Here is a 21036-nt window from a genome sequence, read left to right as displayed (position 1 = left end):
CTGTGCAGTACAGATTTATGTTGCAGTCTGTGGGGACATCTCCCACAGCAGCCCTGTTAGTTGAAAAGCCACACTAACAGCTTAGCTTGAAAGGATCATTTTATTTTCTTCACCAAAAAAAAAAAAAATCTTTCATGCAATCCTGGCTTTCAGCATTGGACATCTAGAGAGAGTCTTTGCTAATAAAGCGAGCGCCTTTGCTCCTAAGATGCCATTTAATTTCAAAACTAATGTAGGCTTTCTTTAGAGAGAGGGTTTGACCCGTGGAGGCAATTGCATTAAACAATCTACGGATGTTAATTAACTGCTGCAGCATTAAGATAAAGTCGCACCCAATCGTTTTCATCACTGACCTTGCAGTACAGTCAGCTTTCCAAGACAGCGTTATGAATACTAAACGGGCTCATACTGACAAAACCCAGAGCCAGGCTTCTAATTCCTCTCCAAACAGGCATCAGTGGAGCTTTGGTTTTGCATGGAAGGAAGGGGAGGGCACCCTTCTGCAAAAGCTGCAGCATTTCATAAGCCCCCACACAAGAGGCGTGCACAAGTGGAGGGAAGAGCACCGACCCATGTAAAGAATCCAACGAACGCGAGAAAATGATGTCCGATTAACTACGGCTCATGAAAGCAGGGAAATGCTTCTTTGTAGTTAAGCAATTAAGTAAATGGGGTTTGGGCTGGCCAGCGGTAATGCAAACCTGTACATCAGGGAGGAAACTAGGAGAAGCCGCCTGGACTAAAGTCTGACTGAAAGCTCAGCAGACGCCGTGTTGCGTGTACATTGGCTCCAAGAGGGAGAAGGAGCCTGGAAGGTTATTAACTGCCCCAGCCTGAGCCCAGCACCTCGTTTCAAGCCTGGAGCCAGCTCCGCAGCAGTGGGCAGGGCTGGAAAGATGCTGCGTGGCTGCACGCTGTGGGCGATGCCCATAGCCCCTTGGCCAGGCCCAGGGATGGCTCCAACCCCAGCATGGCTGGGGAGGCATCGCCAGCAGTTTAAGGGGGTTTAGGCAGGATTAAGGGTTTTTGCACCAAGAGTGGGGCAGGGCGCAGACAGTGCCCTACACACAGCGCTCTGGGTGCGAGCCTGTCCTAGTACAAGTGGGTCATAATAAATACGGCCAGAGCTGAGGTCCCCCCTGTGCAACTGGGTCCCCATGGCCTCAGGAAGGTGCCTCTGGGCTAACACATGGCCAAAGAGCGAGGGGGCTACTCTGTGCTTACAAACCGGGTGCTCACATCCACACCGTCCTGCCCCTCTCCTCCCCAGCTGCCTGCTTGTGCCTGGGGCAGGGGCTGCCCTGGCTGAAGCAGGAGGCAGAAAGAGCAGTTTGGTTTTTGGAAGCCACTCCCAGATGCTGCAAAAAGCTCTGTGGAGCTGAGAGGGCGGCCGTGCTCCCCTGCGAGAGCAGGATCCGTCCACGAGCAGCAGGGCTTCACTCTGGGTGGCACCAAGCAGAGTCATGTGTCTGCTCTTGCGTAAGATCTCAGCCCAGGACTCACACAGCCCACGGGGATAAACACCTTCATTTCTAATGGGCGCAAACATATCTAGCCTGTAAAATGTCATATTTTGCTTGCAGGATTAAACAGCAATGCCTGCTTTTGGAACAGGGCTTGCCCATGGTGAGTGATTCAACCCAGAGCACCCAGTGGCAGCAGAAGCACTTTGCCCCGTGGAAAGGCACAGATCTGGAGTTCATTCCCAGAGGAGTGACCCTGATCTCCTGTGGCTGTTTTAATTTATTCTCTTTAGTTTCCATTTCATACCAACCAGACCATGTACACAGCTCCTGTTAATGAACATCACTGCACCATCACTGCACTGCACTGCTTAATAATCAGACTTTGGAAGCAAGATTTCTGCTAGAAGGCTAATCAAAACTTAGCTTTCATGTTTGACGTGTGTTACGCTGCAGTACTCCCTGGTTTTAGCTAAAGCCAAGGATTGGAAGAGAGTCATTTGTTTCCAAAACAATCTGTTTTTAAGAGAAGTTAAGGTTCTGTTTCAGGCCAAAAATGCTTTGAGAGAGACTTTAGTGCTCTCCTTTCTCACTAGATAAATAAGGTGAGATGACCTTTGAGACTGCAAGTGTCCTGTATCTACATTATGCAAGAGATGTGCAGTAAGACAGAGCATTAAGTGGCATAATGCTGGAATCAGCAGCGGGTGAAAAGGAGTGGTCACAGGAGAGGAGCACGGGGATGAAAATGCACCATTAAACCCTGCAAGAGCTGGTTTCAGAGGGCTGACCCTTCCACTCAGAGCTTAATCTTGCATCTTCCTCTCTTCTTTCATTTATACTCTGCTTTTCAAGTCAATCATTTGCACTTGGAAGCCTACAGCCAGGGGAGTGCAGCCTGGGTGGGAACCTCTCCTGCTGCCTGCCTGCACATCAGGCCGGTCGCTGCCTGCCAGTTCTTGCCGGCAGCACCAGGTATTGCCCTTCTTCTCGCAGGAGGAGCCAGGAAGCAGCATCAGCCACAGCAGCCCTGCATTTACAGTCACGCAGATAACTGCTCCCAACCCTGGCCCACTGGAGCACTCCCTCCATGCCAGGCAGCAAGGACCACAGGGAGCAAAGTTCTCCTGCTCTGATGTAGCCCATAATCCATAAACTCAAAGGAAGAGATTTTCCTTTGCTGTAGTCCAGCCCACGTCTCACATCAGCAGAGTCTCCAGCAATAAGCTGCTCCTTAGCCAAGTGCTGGGGGGATCCCCACCATCCCCTGATGTAGGAGCAGCCCAACCAGCCCCAGTTTGCAGCCTGGCAGGAACCTGAGAAGGGTGATGAGCCTTTCTTTTATAGGGGGAGAAGCTGGTGGGCACTCAGACAAGCTACCAGCCGCCCCAGCTGTGCTCCTCCAGCCCACCGGCACAGACACAGCTGATGTGAGAAGCTGCTCGTCTCACAGAGAGGCAAGGGAAAGGCTGCTCCTGCCTATTAATGCCTATTAATGGCACATGGGGGTGCCTGGGAGGTGGACAGGAGAAAAGCAGGAACAGAAACAAAATATACCTCCATGTTCAGCCAGACTGCAGCCAAGTTCCCAGGCTCTTGTCTGGGTACTGCTGAAAGCAGACTTTGTACTGCTTAATTCAGGGCATAATTTGCTTGATATTTGCCCAGGAAGCAAAATCATAGCAGATCCCAGCCAAAAAATCAGCCATGAAGAGACATCATAATCTTTCAGAAGTAACCTGAAGAATTGGTAAATGTACCCTCAGTGCCTTAATGCAGATTATACAGACTGTGTTTATGTGGTGCAACAGTGGTAAAAAAGATTCAAAGAAAATACTCAGATTTGCATTTTGCATGGAGTATTCATCTACTTCTTAACTATCAGTCCCATACTGGCTCAGACATATCATTTCCATGTCTACATGAGCCTGTCAAGACCTACTATCCCAATTAAAAACATTCTTCTGCACATCTTTCATCAAATTCAGGAGAAGGGGCTTGTTAAATTCTGGCAGTATCAAAGAACAGCAGCTGCGCTGGGCCTCAGCCTCCAGGAGAAACTGGTCATCTTAATGATAGACTTTGTGAGTGTGCAGCAGTTTCGGTGTGGGTGTCAGCAGGGAGCCTTGGGGCTGGCGTCCCACAGGAGGTTGGGGAGGTGGGTTGGTTACTGCTGGTCCGACATGTCTCCGGATGGAGAACATCAAACCTGCGCTGTGAGACCCAGGGTCCCGTGGAGCTGCTCCGGTGGGAGATGACTGTAGATGTCCGAGGGGTTTTAATCACGTCCCAGCAGGGTTTGGGCAGTAACCGGTCGCTGAGCCTCAGCCCTTTCCCTGCTCACAACCAGACGGAGAGAAGGACCCTCCCCAATTCCAACTACTCCAGTATGAAGGAGGAATAAATTACTCCTATTTCAAGGAGCGTTGCATCTCTCTCTGCCTCATAAATTCACCAGGATAATCCCCACGCTTTGCCTGATCCCTCTGTTTCTCTTCCATTCGGTGTTTTGTGTCGGTGCTCACGGTAATGTGTGGCAAAGGGAGGTGTGGGGAGTGCTCCCGTGCCAGTGTGGTGGCACTCTGTCTTCCTGCTGGCCCATAATAGCCAGGATAAATAACCACACAAGGAGGAAGGCAAAGGGACTCAGACCCTGGGTCCGTGCGGGACCTCGGCGTGGGGACTCCTCCAGCTGCCTGCTGTGTGTAATACGACAGGCTGCTGCTTCAGCTGAACTTCTGGGCGATGCCTTAATCTCTGTGGGCATGCTGAAAACCTGCGAGCCTCGCGGTGGTTATGACAAACTAAGGCTTGGTAGAAAAGTGCTGCTGGGGTTCAGCTCATGTCATCCTGTCCCAGGTCCCCGCGCCCCAAGGCCAGGCACAGAGCTGAGCTCAGCCTGTCCATCAGCCCCGAGCATTGTGAGGGCATCGCCCCAATTGCACCAACCAACCAAGGCAAGCCCTGGCTGTTTGCAGTTATTAATAATGAAAAAACAGTGTGGCAGACTCTCAGGCCTAGGAGCAACATTCCCTGGAAACTGGTGTCCTTCTAACTGCCCCCAGCCAAGGGTTACCTGATGTACAGAGCTGTCCCACCATGTTCAAGTGTGCCTGTGCAGGGGGTGTCCTGAAGTGACTCTGAGTTCAGCTCCACCAGGAGTGGCCTGGGAGACGCCAGTCCATGCCCAGGACAACCTAGTGCAGGATTTGACACGATACACTCTGCATTTCTTTCCATTACCTTTTTTATCCCGTTCATTGTTTCTAATGGAATTTTAAAAGACAAAAGGCAGCCGTACCCTCAAACCTTGTTGCTGCCGCTCCATGTGTAGCACTGGAGAGCTAACAACCTGCAGATACGGAGAAGCCAGACACCAAACACATTCAAGCCTTTTATTGCCGACTCCTGCTGTGTTCAAACGACCAGGCTTTTCCTGGTTTGAGTTTGTTTTGCTTTACTTGCCAGCGATGCAAACTCCCCTGACATCTTAAAACCAAACTAGATCCAATGTTCCTCATTCCTGCTCTTAACACCCGTGCTCTGGCTCTGCCACAGCAACCACCGGCTCAGCCTTGGTGAGCCACTGGACTGCCCTTGGCAGGGCAGGGGTGTGAGTACGCTCCTGCTTCCCCGAGATCTCAGCTATTCTTTGTTTCCAAACATCCTTTAACTTTGAATTCCAGCAAGAGACAGAAAGGGTCACTGTTGTTCCTTGCACAAGGGTTTATGCACAGTGATAAGGAGCACTGCCCTGCCTAGCAGTTAATCATTAACTCCTACAGGCACTGCAGAGCAGGCAGGGGCTGTCACGATTTATTAAAAACAACTCTGTCTGCAGACAAGCTGTGCTGGGATGCTGACAGCAGCCCCGACAACTGCGCGTTGGTAAAACACGTGGGCCCGGAGCTGCGGCGCGATGCCGGTGCTGCCCCGTGCCCGTCGCGCTGCTCACTCGGGCTGGTCGCAGGGAAGAGATTCACCAGCCAGCACGTGTTTGTTATAGGAAGGGTGAGAAATTTCCTTAACAAGTGTAGCCCAGAAGAACAAATTCTGTAACTTGTCTGAAAGTTAACTCTCCCTTAGTAGCAGGAGAAGGTGCAAGGCAGCAGTGGTCCCCCGGAGGGGTCCTTTCCATGTGCTGCCATCACTGCTTCCCTGTCTGAGCCATCCTCCTCGCCGCTACCTGTCTGCTGCTCCCAGCTTCTTTGTAAACGATGCTGAGAAAATGGCCCTTCTTCTTTTCAGTGCTGCTGCGCCTGCTGAATTTATTTTCTTTTTGTTTAAAGGAGGTGGGGTCCCCACATGTCCCTGCTCCAAAAGCCGGGGTCGGCTTGGGACACCTGGGGACCTTGTGCAGAGACCAAGATGAGCGTTCCCACCCCGGATGGGCGAGGGAGCAGTGCACGGTGCTGCCGTGGGTAAGGTTGCTTGTTACTAACCTTTAGAATCATCTCTGTCAAAGGCAATCTGCCTCCACCCAAAATATCCTGCCACCTCATTGCTCTTCAGACCAACTCGGGATGTAGCACCTGGCCCGACTGGCTCCTCTCAGGAGAGCTCGTTTGACAGCAATCCCACTGCGCCTGGCGCTGCCTTTGATCTCTCCCTGCTGAGGCAGGAGGTCCCCTCCTAAAACACAGCGCTACACAGCGTGGAGTCCCTGTTCCTCCCAATTATCCAGCAATTCTGCTCCTTTCTATCTGCACATGGGCTATGGATTTGCTGGGGGATGTAGCAATCCCAAGCTGCATTCATCACCTTTCGTAAGAAGCCCGGGGGGTGCCAGACACCGGTGGCTCACTGCCTGGGGGCAGCAGGTTTTGTGCACCCATGTGATGTCCTTCGGACATTCCCAAACACAAACACAGGCTGGGAGATGAGTGGATGTAGAGCAGCCCCAAGGAGAAGGACTTGGGGTGTTAGTGGATGGAAAACTGACTGAGCCAGCAATGTGCGCTGGCAGACAAAAACCCAACCGTGTCCTGGGCTGCACCCAGAGCATTGTGGGCAGCAGGGCAAGGGGGAGATTCTCCCCCTCTGCTCCGCTCTCCTGAGACCCCCCTGCAGTGCTGGGTCCAGCTCTGGGGGCACCAACATCAGAAGGACACGGACCTGCTTGATCGGGGCCAGAGGAGGCCACGAAGATGCTCGGGGGGCTGGAGCACCCCCCTGTGAGGACAGGCTGAGAGAGTTGGGGGGGTTCAGCTGGAGAAGAGAAGGCTCCGGGGAGACCTTAGAGCGGCCTCCCAGGACTGAAAGGGGCTACAGGAAAGGGGGGAGGGACTCTTGATCAGGGGGGGAGGGATAGGATGAGGGGGAATGGCTTTAAACTGAAAGAGAGCAGATTTATTTTAGATCTAAGGCAGAAATTCTTCCCTGTGAGGGTGGTGAGGCCCTGGCACAGGTTGCCCAGAGCAGCTGTGGCTGCCCCCTCCCTGGAAGGGTTCAAGACCAGGTTGGACGGGGCTTTGGGCAACCTGGGCTAGTGGAAGTTGTCCCTGCCTGGGGCAGGGGAATGGGACTGGATGATCTTTAAGGTCCCTTCCAACCCAAACCAGTCTGTGAGTCTCTGATTCCTCTCAGACCTTCATCTCCGAGACTCCTTCATGTGAACACCGACGCGGGGTGGCAGCGTGTGCCCGGGGAGCGCAGCCCTGTGCTGCCACCGCCCCTCACCGGGACTCGAGTGCCTTAGGAGCAGGGACACTGCAGTGGGACACGGAGAACCGCTGCCAGGGGTGCTACTGCGGGCAGATTTCCACCCTGGGAGCCTGTAGATGAGAAGGGGGTTTGCTGCTGGCAGTGGGAATGGGGTGCTCTCCCTTAAATTATGCACAGGGATGGTCCTTCCCCTGTGTGCCTGTATCGTGCTCAGACTCACAACCCAGGGGCTGAGACTGGCAGGGATGGGGACAAGGCAGAGCTGCCCATGCTTACCCAGCAGAGGAGACTTCACCTTTCCCAGTACTAAGGTCATAAAACTAGTTTAGAAAAAGAGAAGAGAAGCAGGATATGTGGTAATTAACATAGTACCACAGTTAAAATGAATTATTAACATTGCTGTGGAGGCAGAGAGGCTTTGCCTTATAGGAAGCAATAAAACAATTACAAGAACAACCTTTGGCCACACAGAACAATTCCCAAACCCGGGGCACCCAGACCCTTCGGTGCGTCTCCAGAGCCGAGGTCTCCCTGGGGTGGGTGCTTGGTCTGCCTGTCCCCATCACCAGCTTTACCCCGAGGGCAGCACGTGGGGTCCTGCGGTGACACCGCTGCTGGGCTTCACCCCTTGTCACCCAGGCGAGGGCCCCCGGGGTGACCGGGCTGTTGGAGACCCCTCTTGCCCCTGGATAAGGTTTTCTTGCAGGGCAAGGACAAGGACCACCAGCTCAGCTCCGGTCCTCACCTCGCCCTTGCAAACCTCTCTCTGCCTCGCAGTAGTGGCACCGGCTCTGCTTCTCCTCTGGGACCCCGAACACAAAACTGCTGCAGCATCTCTGAGCGCTGACGGAAGGAGCTGCACCCCAAACCATCAGCTTCCCCTTCAGCATCGCTCAGCAGGGGCTCACCGGAGACGGGGTTTGTCAGGGGTTTCAGACTGAACATTTCAGCCCCATTTGCAGCGTGGAGAAATGGCACTGAGCAGTCTTAGGGGTTCCCACCATCAGTTTCGTGTTTTACAGCTTATTGCTAATAGAAGGGCAATCCTATTGCTTTGCTACTGATGGAATAAATGTCCTTAGATGGATTAATTCTGCTGAAGCCTAATCAATATTGGGAAGTTTATTGCACAGGTTTGGCACAAAACAACAATTACTGCAATATAAGCAATCGTATCATGATAAAGAAAGCAAAACTGCTTAACAGAGATTTATCTTCATCCAGGGAGATTCCAAAGTGCTTCAGTGATTGACTTACACAAAACACAATCTGTTTTCAAAGCATGCCTGCGCACAGGAGGGCCGGAGCAGGACCTTTGGACCCCGCCAGCGCACCCTCAGATCAGAACAGAGTCACTTCTGTCAGCTCTCCCGTCAGCACCCTGCACCACACACCACTTCTCACACGGTGAGTGTTACCCTGCAAACCCCAGCGATACACAGAGCACTGGGACCAGTCCGGGGCATTCTCAGAAGTAGTTTTTTTTTCAATCAATCATTTTTATTTGAAGGAAAACCACACCAAAGTCCCTCACAATAACACAACTGTTACTATGCCCACATAGTTTTGAAATAACTATCACCAGGTCTACACTCCTCTCAATTCAGATTATTTGGTTAGTGCAAAAGAGGAATTCTCTGTGTGTGCATGAGCAAACTGTCCTTAGTTACATCTTCAGATCCAAGCACTGCCATTATCTGAGAACAAACCATAACTGAGGACAATGAACATGCCTCAAACATGCCTGGGTTTTGGTTGTGCCTGTGCAGAGCTCTGGGTTTGCTGGTGGGTGATGGTGCCTTTCCTGTGGCAACACAACCCACCACCTGACAAATTTTAATTATGCAATGGTTCAAATGCTGCAAGATTAAATTTAGAGAGAAATTAACCACCACAGAATGACAGCTTATGGAGCGAGCTTAAAGATATTTTCAGATAAAGATATTTTCAGGCCATTCAGCTCATTCAGGCCACGCTGCAATGATCTGATACGGCCGTGCTAATGGGAGAAATTAATAACTGAAATGGCTTTCCTGGGAATTACATCAGGAATGTGTGTAAATATTTATCCCTGTGGAGCTGGGCTGGTTTGGGCTTCTCAGGTAACGCACAAGCCACAGGGGACCACCAGTGCCCTGAGCTTCCCAGTGCCAGTTCCTGGCCACCTCCAGACCTCGCTGGGGACTGTCACATTGCAGCGAGAGTCACCAGATGAGTCTGTGGGCTGAAGCCCTACGAGCAGGGACTGGTAGCTCAAGAAAACAAACAGACAACCAAGCCAACCCTTAAGCAGGAGCCTAAAGGTTCACTTTGCAGAGCTGCAGAGGGTTTCCAGGGCTTTGTTGGTGATGGAGGTGATGGTCCCGTGGAAGAGGCACCTGAGTGTGCTCTGCAGGGCCCAGCAGGTATTACAGGGAAGAGAAAAAACAGCCTAAAAAAAAGTGTTTGTTGGTTAAACAGCATTTGTACCAGCATGGCATTATCACTTCCTTCATTCTCATTGCAGGAATTGTTTTATAAAAGGCTTTGAAGCAGAAACCGCTTTTTTGTCCTCTATTCATAAAGAGTATGGGATCAAAAGACAAGCATGACCTACACAAAGCATTCAGGTTCATTCAAACCACAGATATTTGAGGAAACATACACAAAAGTTCTTCCTTTATGTGAAGTTCTTCTGCCTGGAAGTGGTTCACAGCAAATAACATTTTACTACTATTATTTAGAAACAGTGGTTTTGTGTTAAAACTGCGCAAATTGTCTGTAGAGCAGGGAAATTCCTCTCAAATTTTTGCAATTTCTTCTCCTGGCCTCTTCACTTTTTCTTTTTCCCCCTTACATGATGTCATCCGCGTCATTAAGTGCCTAAAAATGACCATTTTTGGGTTCCATACTCAGTACGTTGGTGGCACCTCTACTATTCCATCTCCAATCTGCTCAGCAGTGCACACCTAGACTTAAGAAAATTTTTCAAACTCTGAACACCAATACATTAAAAAAAGAATTAAACATCAAGAGATGAGCAAAGACTAACTGAACTGCCAGCTGCAAAAACCACTTTATTAAACCAAAAGCAAACTGGAGGCAGAGCAGGAGAAAATTTCTCACAACGGAAGCATCACAATCTGAGGTAGGTGATCCTCAATTTGCCTTTCAAATACTATTTTTTGGAGTACAATGCTGTTGTACAGCAATTATATGAGCTACTTTGATGGATTTCACCTATGATATGTAACAGATCTGAAATTTAAAATAACTATTTCTATAGCAATAAATGTAGTATAACTCATTTCTGGTGATTTTTTTTATTAAAAAAAAGGTAATGTGCTTTTTTCTTCTTTTTAAAGCTATAAGTTAGATTACCAGCTTTTTTTTGCCAAGAACACACAGAAAAATTATGTGGACAAGGCAAATTCTTATGCCAGCCCACACAGAGAGACTCTGCCCAGTTTTGTAGCAGCAGCTAGCTCGCTCTGGATGCTGGCAGGATAATGGTTTAGTCAGACAGAGGCAGAAAATTGATCACATAAAAATTTTCACAATACAAAACCAGAACAAAGACAGGAAAAAAACCCAACCATACATGGCTCACTTCTTAGTAAAGCCTGAGTTTCTGGGATTTATAATTCCAGCTCTTTCTTTTTTTTCACTTTCTGGGGTTTTTTAAATGCCTATTTGCTGGTTAAAAAAAAAAAAAAAAAAACAACAAAAAAACAACCAAACCAAAACACCTCCTTGCCTAAAGCCTACGATTAAATGAGATTAAAATTCAGCTGACGGCTCTGCCCTGCAGATAGGAAACCAAGTCCACTCTCCTACATCAGTGCTCACTCTGTACGAGCATTTCCCCACAGACCCCACGGGGAGCTCCGACACGTGGCGAGAAAGACCTCGCTGAACGTGCTTTATTTTAGCTTCCACCTAATCCATCAACCGTTTGCAACATGGGTCAGCAACCTGCTCACAGACCTTCCTGCACATCAGCCACCACCTCGTACCTGCAAATCACACTTCGTTCGACACCAGCGGGTGCTGTGAATGACCCAGGAACGGCAGTTTTAGGGCTGCAGGCTGGATGAGTGGGGCTGGGGCTCAGCTGAAGTTACCCAAGGTAATTGGACTAGATTTTCTCCTGGAAAAAATGAAATCTTCTTAGCAGCTTGAGAGCCCTTCATGGTGGTGGTGGCAGGCACAGTTCATGCTCTCCAAGGCTCTTTGCCAACACGCTGCTTGTTGCTGCAGGCTGGGAAAGGGAGTGAGTAAAGTGCTTGTGAAGTAATTGCAGGTGATCTTAAAAGACAGCAGCTGGGTGACTGTGTAAGTGTGGCACCCCCCCCTCCTAACGAGGCGAGGAGCTAGTAGCCGTGTCACATCTCTGTTGTTAATGAACTGGGGAGAATTTAGCATGTTGATGCCAGCCCAGAATACATCTACTTCGGAAAAAAGCCTCATTCAGATGCCAACCTGAACATCAGCTGGGCCACCACGTGATGAAATTTTGGCCTCCAGTTGGCAAGCTGGCAACTGCTTCATTACTTTCAGCATGCCAGGACTTCTGCCCAAGTCCCTAGCCCAAAAATGAGGAAAAGAGGGAGTGCGCTGGCTCAGCTGTAGTGGTGTACATCAGAAAAGATTAAATGAGCACAGGGATAATATTTTTCATGATTTCTGGATGTAAATAAGGACTTTCAGCTCTTCCAGTGCATTCTTGTTAGAGCATCCTTCTTGCTTCAAGTCCTCCAGATTGGTGGGCATTAGGGCATTGAATGAAAATCACTGTTCTTCAAGTCACTTGTCCAGCCTCTGTCCAGTTGCAATGAAGAAACCACTGAGGCTCTGTTGAAGCCATTGCCCAGTGCCAAGCTACACCGAGCTGGAGTGACTTGAACATCTTCCTCGCTGTTTGCTGAGGACACAGAAAGCTGTTTTGTGCAGGCAGATGTGGTCAGCCAGCCGTGTACAGATACACACACATCTGGGGAAAAAAAAAGGAGGGGAACCTGCCTGAAGAGGATGCTGTGCCAGCTGCACCGTCGCAGCGCTTCAGCCTGCGCTGGAAAGGGAAGAGCATTGCTGCCGTCCCGTCCCACGTTGCCCGTCAGCGGAGCAGCCGCCCGGCGCAGAGCTGGACGTTTGCAAGCCCTGAGTTCAGAGCTGGGGGAGATGCGTATTGTCCCCAAGACAGGGCGTGCAGGGCACCACAAGTGACCGGCGCAAGGGCTGAGCCCATCTCCTGCCCCTCTGCAGCACGGAGGGGTGGCCAGCAGGCGAGCAGTGGGCTCCCATGGGCATCCAGCCCCGGACGCTGCCACCAGCAGTAGCTGGCAGGACTCAGCTTGGCACCGTGATGGGCAGGAATAGGGGCTGAGTGTGGCCTTGAGCCTCTGTCGTTTCCTTGTTCATATTTCCTGAATGCTTTGAAGTGATTCCGATGCACTAACAAGTATGAAATAAACCACGTGATTTGCGCCTACCAAGGTTTTAACTGCAGCGGGGGTTATGCAAATCTCAAACAAGGAATTTTAGTAGAGAGTCTTTAGGACAAAACACCGCAGTGATCAACAGTCAATTTTTAACTCAAACAAGGAAGTCATTCCTATCTGAAATAGAGATACCCAAACACTGTTTCTGTTCAGATCTGAAAATGGATAACAATAGTCTGTACAAAGATAAACTGCAGGGAAGAAAAATAAAAAAGGTAGAAAGATAATTGGGGAGTGGCAGGAGATGTTTGTGGATGTTGGCATTCCTGAGACCTGCAGCATTTCCTATTGTTTCTTGAGCCGAAAAAAAAAAAAAAAAGAAGAAAAGAAATGGCTTGATGCCACGGGTCTGCCGACGTCAGGGCAGGCCCAAGTGCCACGTCTCATGGCTGCTGCTGGCTGCCTGGTGCCGGGTCTGAAGCAATCCCTGCCGGTCTGCTGCCTCTCGCTGCCCACACCCCCCTCGAGGGGCGCCCGGGCACACGGCGGCGGTGCCGGGGCTCGGGGCTCGGCTGCAGCCCCGCAGCGGGTCCCTCACCAGCCCGACAGGCCCCGGCTTTCGGCTGCCACTGACCTGTCATCACCAGCAGTGCCTTTATCGACCACCCTACCCACACACCAGGGGATTTGACGCAGGAGTGCGAGAGCTGCAAAGCACTATTAGCACTTTTTTTCTCTTTAAAATTCCCTTATCTTTGGGCTAGGACGCAGGCGCTCTGCTCTGAACACCATCAGAGCAATGCGGGGGTTTACCTTGGCAGATCCCAGCCACAATCTCTCTCTTCTGTTTGATAACGCAGACATCAGCAAAATCCTGAATCCAACGTGAGATTTTGGAAGTTTGCCGAGCGAACATTCGTGAAGGCTGGAGATGGTGGTTCTCCTCCTCTTAGCAGCTTTGCTGCAAGGTGAGTCGCCACGAAACCGCTCTGCGGCCACTTACGCTGACGAGAACCGGCAAAGCTGGAACCGGGGACACGGCCACGTCCCTGGCTAAATCCTCACCTGGACACTAGACACCTCCACCTGCAAAATGGAAACTGGTCCAACCCCCTGCCCACTGCGGAGAGCTAGCAAAGGCACGGCAGGAGCTGGGAAGGAGAACCCCAGCTCTTCGTTGCTCGGCACTGCAGCCACCGGTGCCTGTGCAATGCATCTGCAGGGAGAAGAAAGTGCCAGATCAGGCAGAGTTTGCAAATGCCAAAGTTTATTCTTAGATGTTTGCTGTTAACTGCTGCCCTTGACATTTAACTCTGGGCAGGACTGTCAGGGCTGATGGGGGTTTGGGGCATCTTGTAAGGGCCGTCGAGGGTTCCTCCATCTGCGCCGTGGCACAGGGCAGTGGCTCCATGCCACCAGTTATCCCCAGGTGGATAATGTGGCACTCAAGGACGGTAACACACCACACCCCAAATAAACTCTGAACTTTCTGAGCCAGATGTCCCACTGGTCCACCTCATAATCATGCCCCTGACTTGAAGGAGCTGTGCTGTTTTTTTGCCAGGTGAGGATCCAGCTGTTTCTGAGTAACCAACAACTTCTGTTTCTTTCTTTCCCCAAAAGAGCCAGTTTCAAGCACCTTGTACGGATCCAGGTTTTTGACAGGTGAGGTTGGAGGATCGGTCACACATCAGTGCTTCTACTCCATCACGCCAGCTAACAAACACGACCGAAAATATTGGTGCAAAATAGCAGGAAACAGAGTTTGCTACACCATCATTTCTACAACCGGCTACACCTCAAAAGACTACGTGGGGCGAGTGTCTCTCGAGGACACTCCCCAGAACGGCACCTTCACAGTGACGATGACAGAGCTGAAGAAGAGCGACGCAGGGACCTACCGATGTGGCATCGGCATCACCAACGGAGACCTGTACGTCACCCTGAACCTGACGGTTTTGGCAGGTAGGATGCTGGCAGGGGAGAGGGGAGGCTCCGCTCCGCCGGCGGCCTGGCTCGCAGGGACAGTCTGGGGACAGATGCTGGAGCATCCACACACAGTAGGCGTATCGACTCGTTATTAACCAGATATTTACAACGATGGGGTATAAAAGCACCCAGATTTGGCCAAATCAGCTGTTCATAAATGTAAAAGGAAACTCTCTCCTGCCTGGCTGGGGGCTGCGTGCTGGACAGTGCCTGCCGTTCTCTCTCCCTACAGAAGCTGGTGCGTTGGGGCCAACCGAGCTCGTCTGGGGGGAGCTCCATGGCTCTGTCATGGTCCTGTGCCCACCCGGGGACATCCAAGGTGGCGAGAAGAGGTTCTGGTGCAAACTGGGGAGAACTGGCTGCACTCTCATAGCTGACACCGATGGCTACGTGGGAAAGAGTTACCAAGGACGAATCTTTATCACCCCTCAGGAGAGCTCTGGAGCTTTCAAAATCTTGATAAATGACTTAAAAAAGGAAGACTCAGGGCTGTACAGGTGCGGGACGGGAAGGCCTAACGGTCAGGACAGCCCACGGGTGGTGGCTCTGCAGGTGACCACAGGTAGGACGGGGCACTGGGGGCTGCATGTGCTGCACAGGTTCCTCACAGCCCTGGATGAGGAGCACGAAATTCTAACGGAGTCCTCTCCAACCTGCAGCCTCCACCCTTCCCAAGAGACCAAAATTTCTCAGCGGCACAGTCGGAGGGTCACTGTCTGTGAGGTGCCACTATGATCCCAAGGGGAACTACGAGAAGAAGTACTTGTGCAGGTGGAAGGAGGCTAGCTGCTTGCTGCTCGTGGATGAGGATGGGTTTGTGCACGAGTCCTACGAAGGGCGAATACAAATAGCCAGCAGCGATCAGGAAAATGGGACTTACACGGTGGTGATGAGCCACCTGAGAGAGGAGGATGCAGGGTGGTACTGGTGCGGGGCTAGAAACGGGCACACAGAGCACACGTCTTCCGTGAAGCTGCGCATCCAGAAGGGTAGGTGGTGGGATGGCTCGGAACACAGCAAATTCTTGTTCTTTTTTTAAAATCACTCTTTCCTCTACCTCTTTGTGGGCATGTGAATAGACTCTCCTTTGTACTATCCATAAATATAACATTATAATTATGATAAATATCAGCTGCATGTTTCACCTTACAATTATTGGCAAGTAACTGAGGTGATGGTAAAGGTTTTCAGAGACAGGCATGTAAGTTGAGCTTTCAGAGAAAATTTAGTTTGTTTGAATTATATTATCAATTATTTATGATGCAAACCCCTAGCATATGACATCCTGATCCTAGCGAGTGCAGCGCAGAGACATGTGCTTTGCTCTGAAGATAAGCTGAAGTTTATCTTGCAGTTTTAGAAACCACGTCATGTGAATACGCAGATCCATGTAACTGTTCAGCTGGCAAAGACAGAAATAGTGGGGTTAAAATATGAACGTTTGCCAAGTATTAATGGGTTTTCATTAGTAATCCCAAGCTGCTTTCTGTAAGACTCAAAGGAAAATAGAAATGTTTGGATTTAGTCATATTGTGCTGCATACATTTTCATGCTAAGATGCAAGGTGAAATGTGTAAATCTTTGGAAAATCTATCACGTTGCCTCTGTAAAAAGATGGATATTCAAGCCTCAAAATAATTTCCTCTGTAGAAACCTTCTCTTCACAAGGCCCGGAAACATCCACTCTTGTGAAATCCACTTTATCAAGCCCAGCCACCCACAGCACACCCACGCAGAGGAGCTTCACGGGCCTGACGTACACGGTGGGCACCATCACCGAGATCACCAGCACCCTGCTGCCCACTGACCCCCCCAGCACCTTTGCAACCTCCCCAAGCAAAATCTATCCTCACGAGAGGTAAGTTCATGGCCACGTTTCTCCTTGACGCTAACTTGGTCTTACACCTGTCTGTCCCATTTCCCAGGGCTCTACATAGGTTGTGCACAGCTCCCAGGCTGAAAACACCAGTAGGAGACATTAGTAATTAGAAAAGCAGAGGCAAGGTTATCTCATGTTCGTCTGTGACAAGTATCTTTGAACTTGTCTCTAAATCTTCTGGTGCTGGTCGCTTCTGTAGATCAGATGCCAGAGTGGAGAGATGCGCTCCTGCCTGTTTTCCTTTGCTCAGCACGGAGACAGGACATTAGGAAACATTAAGCTTAAGCAATAACGCTGGTGAATCAGTAGCTGCTACATACTTCACTGCACGCTTTATCCAAATTATTAGAGGCAGCCAGCAACCAGGATAGTGTTTGGGTGCTCTGTGTTGCATAACGAGCTATCTTTGGACAAGGTTAATCAAAAGGCTGTGAGCTATTTTGGCCAGTAATTATTCCATGGTACCTCTCTACAGCAAGGCCTGCGGCTCACCCCAGTGCGAGTGGTTTCCCCAGTGAATTTACCTTCTGTGCTTCCTGTTGCACAGGGCGGCTGCGAGCAGCTCTTACAGCTTTCACCCCAGCTATGGCCAACATCCAGCGCCGTGTGATTTGCATAGTTGGTGCCAATGTATCAGATATTGCAGTGTCAGTCATAACTGAAAATGAACCACAAATCCAGTTCGACATCCTGAGCTGTCCCTCCATGCACCTCAGAGCTCACATCTGCCCCAGTGACCCCCAGCACGAGAAGCACCATCTTCTCCATTCCCAGCCTCCCCCAAGCCATCCAGCCAGAGAGAGGAGGGGAGAGCATGTTATCAGTCACAAATCATGCTCTTGTATAAAGGGTGAGATTTTGCACCATTCCTGGCAAAGCTCTGTCTGCCTGTGGAGCTCTGATAGCATTTATATCATTTTTGCAAGGAGACAGCATGTAGAGACCCTCCAGCAGTATAAGATTCTACAACAACTCACAAAGAAAGAGTATGAACCTTGCTTGTGACTTTGTATGATGAAAATATCTCGTTTTCCTTTTGGAGGGGCTCATTCTGCTGGGAGCATAAATCCCGCAAGGCAGAGCTGAGGTAGCTGTAGAAATTTTCCTCATAAGTCAAGCTCCAGATCAAATGATTTCATCTCTACTTGACTTTGTTGACTATTGTCCTTTGATTTAGTCAGAGTTTCTAACTCCTGTATACTCTTTGGTGTAAAACCAACAGCCTGCATTAAGGTACTTCAGGCATCCCACAGCTAAATCCAATTTAATTCTGATGGTTCATCTTTCCAGCTCATCAGGTGAATCACACCTGCTCCCAGTTCTGTTACCAACTCTCGTTTTACTGATTCTCATCACTATCACTGTTCTCGCCCTGACCAAAATAAAGCTTCAAAAGGAGATGGGTAAGTCGGCCAGGCAACACCTTTTGGGTTGTGGTTGTTGTTTTGCAATGGCTTTGCTTGTGATTTCCAAGGGCTGGAGTCTGAAGATTTCCATCTCTGGAGACACGCATCCATTCTGCAGCCAGTGCAGCCTGAAAGTCCAACTGTACTTGCAAGCAGCGTCCTAGAGAAGTTACCTTTTTTTTTTTTTTTTTTTAAATACACTTAAACAAAAAGCAGAAGAAGGAAACGGAAATTCTGAAGTCCTGCTGAAAGCAAGGCTGAGCTTTTGTGTATAGAAGATTTACAGCTCTGAGAGTGCTCGGAAATCCTGAAGTATAAAGGGCAGGGACCTGCACGGTGCGAGCAGCTACGTGCTGGGAAGCTTCTCGGGGCCAAATCCAGCCCGCTTGGTGCAAAGCTGACAAAGATTTGCCCCAAAAATCTTTGTTAATAACTGATTTTCAAAAACACGTGCATATATCTTATTCTAGAACATATTGTGTCCCTAGAGATAAATTTAGGGACAAAAACCTTCAGCGATGACAGCGGTGAGTGGAAATAAATTATTCACAAGCATGAAACTGGGAAACGATGGGCCTAATCCAGTATCTCTTATGACGTGCTGGTATATTTAACCAGGCATTAGAGGAGGTGTCCCCTCCATTGCATGCATATGGTTTTGTTTTTAAGCAGAAGAAAGAAGCGCCGCAGGAAACCTGGAAGCAGCACCGATGGGGGCTGGTCTGAACCCTGTAAAAGAGCAAATGACGGAGGAAACCCCGAGTCCAGAAAACACGCACGAATGCAGAACAGACTCTGGCAAACATAGGTGGGTGTTTTCTGGAACTGACACCGCAAGGATAGAGAATAAAGATAGATATTTGATAGAAGAGAATAAAACCAAATTTTAAGCGGAGGATTTGAGGCTCAGTCTAAAATACCGCCACAGGATAGACCCAGGTTTGCAGTCCAGGAATTATGATCCCGCAGTCCAGGATTTATGTTCTGATGCCAAACCATTGCCTCTATTCCTTACCGAGAGGTGTTGGCCCATAGATTTCAAAAGACTTGGATTAAATCCTATATAAGATTTATAAATTTATTATAGGGTTGATTATAATTTTTGCTTACGCTTAGTAAACATGTTATCGCTCTTCCTGCTTGCTTGTTTCAATAAAGTCTGATTACTTATCACCTCTTGCAATATTACCCAGAAGCGATTCTTGCTCACTGTGTTGCAATCATATCATCATATCATTCTTTTTTGTCCTACTTGTGCAGATAATCTCTGTTATCCTTGGAAGATTGAGGATGACCAACTTACGTGTAAGAGTCTTTGTCTTCTGGTAAAATATAAAAACAATGGGCCTGTCTTGGAGTACCAATACTCTTCAGAGAGAAGGTCTTATAGAAAACATCTGAGCAAATATTTTAAAGTATATCAAATTTGTGGAAATTCCTATCAGTGAAATGTACTTTTCTCCATTAAAAAAAAAAGATCAAACTTTGTAGAATAGTGGTTTGAAAAATCTGGTGATGGCGTTTCATATTCTCATTACAATGCACTTAGATCCGAACTCTCTGATTGTATAAGCAGTTGATAATATTTTAAAGTCAGACAGTTGCAGAAGGAAATAAGAAACTGTGACGATTTGCACCCTCTGGAACGATCTTCCACCTCTGTGCCCAGTTCTGCGTGTTCCCTTGTATTTCTTTTCCTATTTGAAACATCCACTGGCTTGATCAGAAGCAGAAAGCAGATCTATAGACATCATATTTCTAAACTATTTAGAGAACATATTGTAGATACCAAAAGAAGCCTTCTTTCAAAACCGAGGCCATAAAGGTGCAAATCTAGAATATTTTGTGGAGTTTAATACAACTTGCTAAAACTACATGAGTTTTATTGCTGCTTGAGAGATTTTGCTTTACAAAAAAAAAAAAAAAAAAGCTGTATGAAGGGCTCTTGCAGTCCAAAATATAAAGAATGGGAAGAAAAAAAAGTGCACACACACCCCCTCAAACTGTGAAAATAAACAATCAGCATTCTGTGAAAAACTTCTAAAAATATGAACATAAATGAGAAGTTAATTGTGCTGTTTGTTTCTAGATGTCTGGTTTGGGGTAAACCCCAGGATAACTCTCCTCTTAAGCTGAGCAGGAGGTGGACTCCAGAAGTCCCCCCCGACCCAGATTTTTCTAGCTTTCTGTTCTGAGAACTCCCTGAAACAGACCCATTTCAAATATCAAGTTTGGCATAAAAACAGAAACGCCCTTGAAATCACTTGTAAAAATATCACAGAGAAGCAGAGCCAGATCACAGCTTTTCTTCTCTCTTTTTTTTTTTTTTTTTTTTTTTAACAGCAATCCTATGGGGCAAAAAAAATACTTTTCAAGGTGACTGATGAAGACTTGAGGCAGAACCCCCTTGTGTCAAAGCCCCTTGTACATGAGCTCGGAAGTTTCCCTATGGAAAGCCAAGACAAGGCTCTAAACTGCAAAGCACCCAGCCCCGCTTGCTGCTCGCTGCCCCGCTCAGAAGCCGAGTGTCCCGTGTCGAGAGCCGAACCCCTGCAGGCTGCCCAAACGCCACTTGCGACGTGGTTTGTAGAAAAGAGAATAAAATAATGCATCTGTAACCAAGCTATTTGTGTGCAACCCTGACTGTCTCCTGCAGAGGCAGAGCACCCCGAGGGAAAGGTAAAGCTGGGGAGGGGAGGAAGGACCCTCATGGCCGCAGGTTTGCTCAGTGCTAAGCAAAAAGTGAGCATTTTCTGATTTTTTTAAAAAATCCTTATCTGCCAAGACACTTTGCAACACATAAACAGCATCTGACTTCAGTCTATGAAAGTCACCCAAATTCTCAAGCAGTATTTTTCCTCCACCTCTTCTGCAGAACTATCCGCAGCTTTAAAATCAGATCGTTTCAGCCCAGACCCAAACAGTAGCTTTGGTTTGTATGCACAGATTGCATGCCATGCTGCAAACTGTGCTTTGGCCCGAAAAAATAGCAAGCTCAGGGCTGTTTATTTTCTGGATGTGCCAAAGTGCTTTGAAACCTGTGACTTGGCAGGAGGACGCTTCCTCCTCTGTTAAGGCAAGTAAATATATTTGCAGGAGACAACGGATAGGTTTTAAACAGAACCCTTAAGGGTGAAGACAGTGGCTTGGTTAAAGAAACTGTTCACCCACCCTGGACTAACTTTTCTTCCCTGAGATGCACGAGCAGTTGCAGG

The 21036-nt window shown here is 48.9% G+C and overlaps 1 protein-coding gene across 1 annotated transcript; it reads left to right on the top strand.

Moving 5' to 3' along the window:
- Positions 1-13445: 13445 nt before the first annotated feature.
- On the top strand, positions 13446-20443 carry LOC141934594 (polymeric immunoglobulin receptor-like). Its single transcript, XM_074850173.1, has 8 exons — positions 13446-13515; positions 14171-14512; positions 14769-15098; positions 15196-15525; positions 16187-16394; positions 17706-17818; positions 18491-18629; positions 20165-20443. Exons 1-8 carry the CDS (start codon positions 13479-13481, stop codon positions 20199-20201), a joined length of 1536 nt encoding a protein of 511 aa, XP_074706274.1. The 5' UTR covers positions 13446-13478; the 3' UTR covers positions 20202-20443.
- Positions 20444-21036: the final 593 nt, after the last annotated feature.

Source organism: Strix aluco, chromosome 25, assembly GCF_031877795.1.
Source record: "Strix aluco isolate bStrAlu1 chromosome 25, bStrAlu1.hap1, whole genome shotgun sequence".
Taxonomy (NCBI): Eukaryota; Metazoa; Chordata; class Aves; order Strigiformes; family Strigidae; genus Strix; species Strix aluco.
This window is presented reverse-complemented; position numbering and strand designations above follow the sequence as displayed.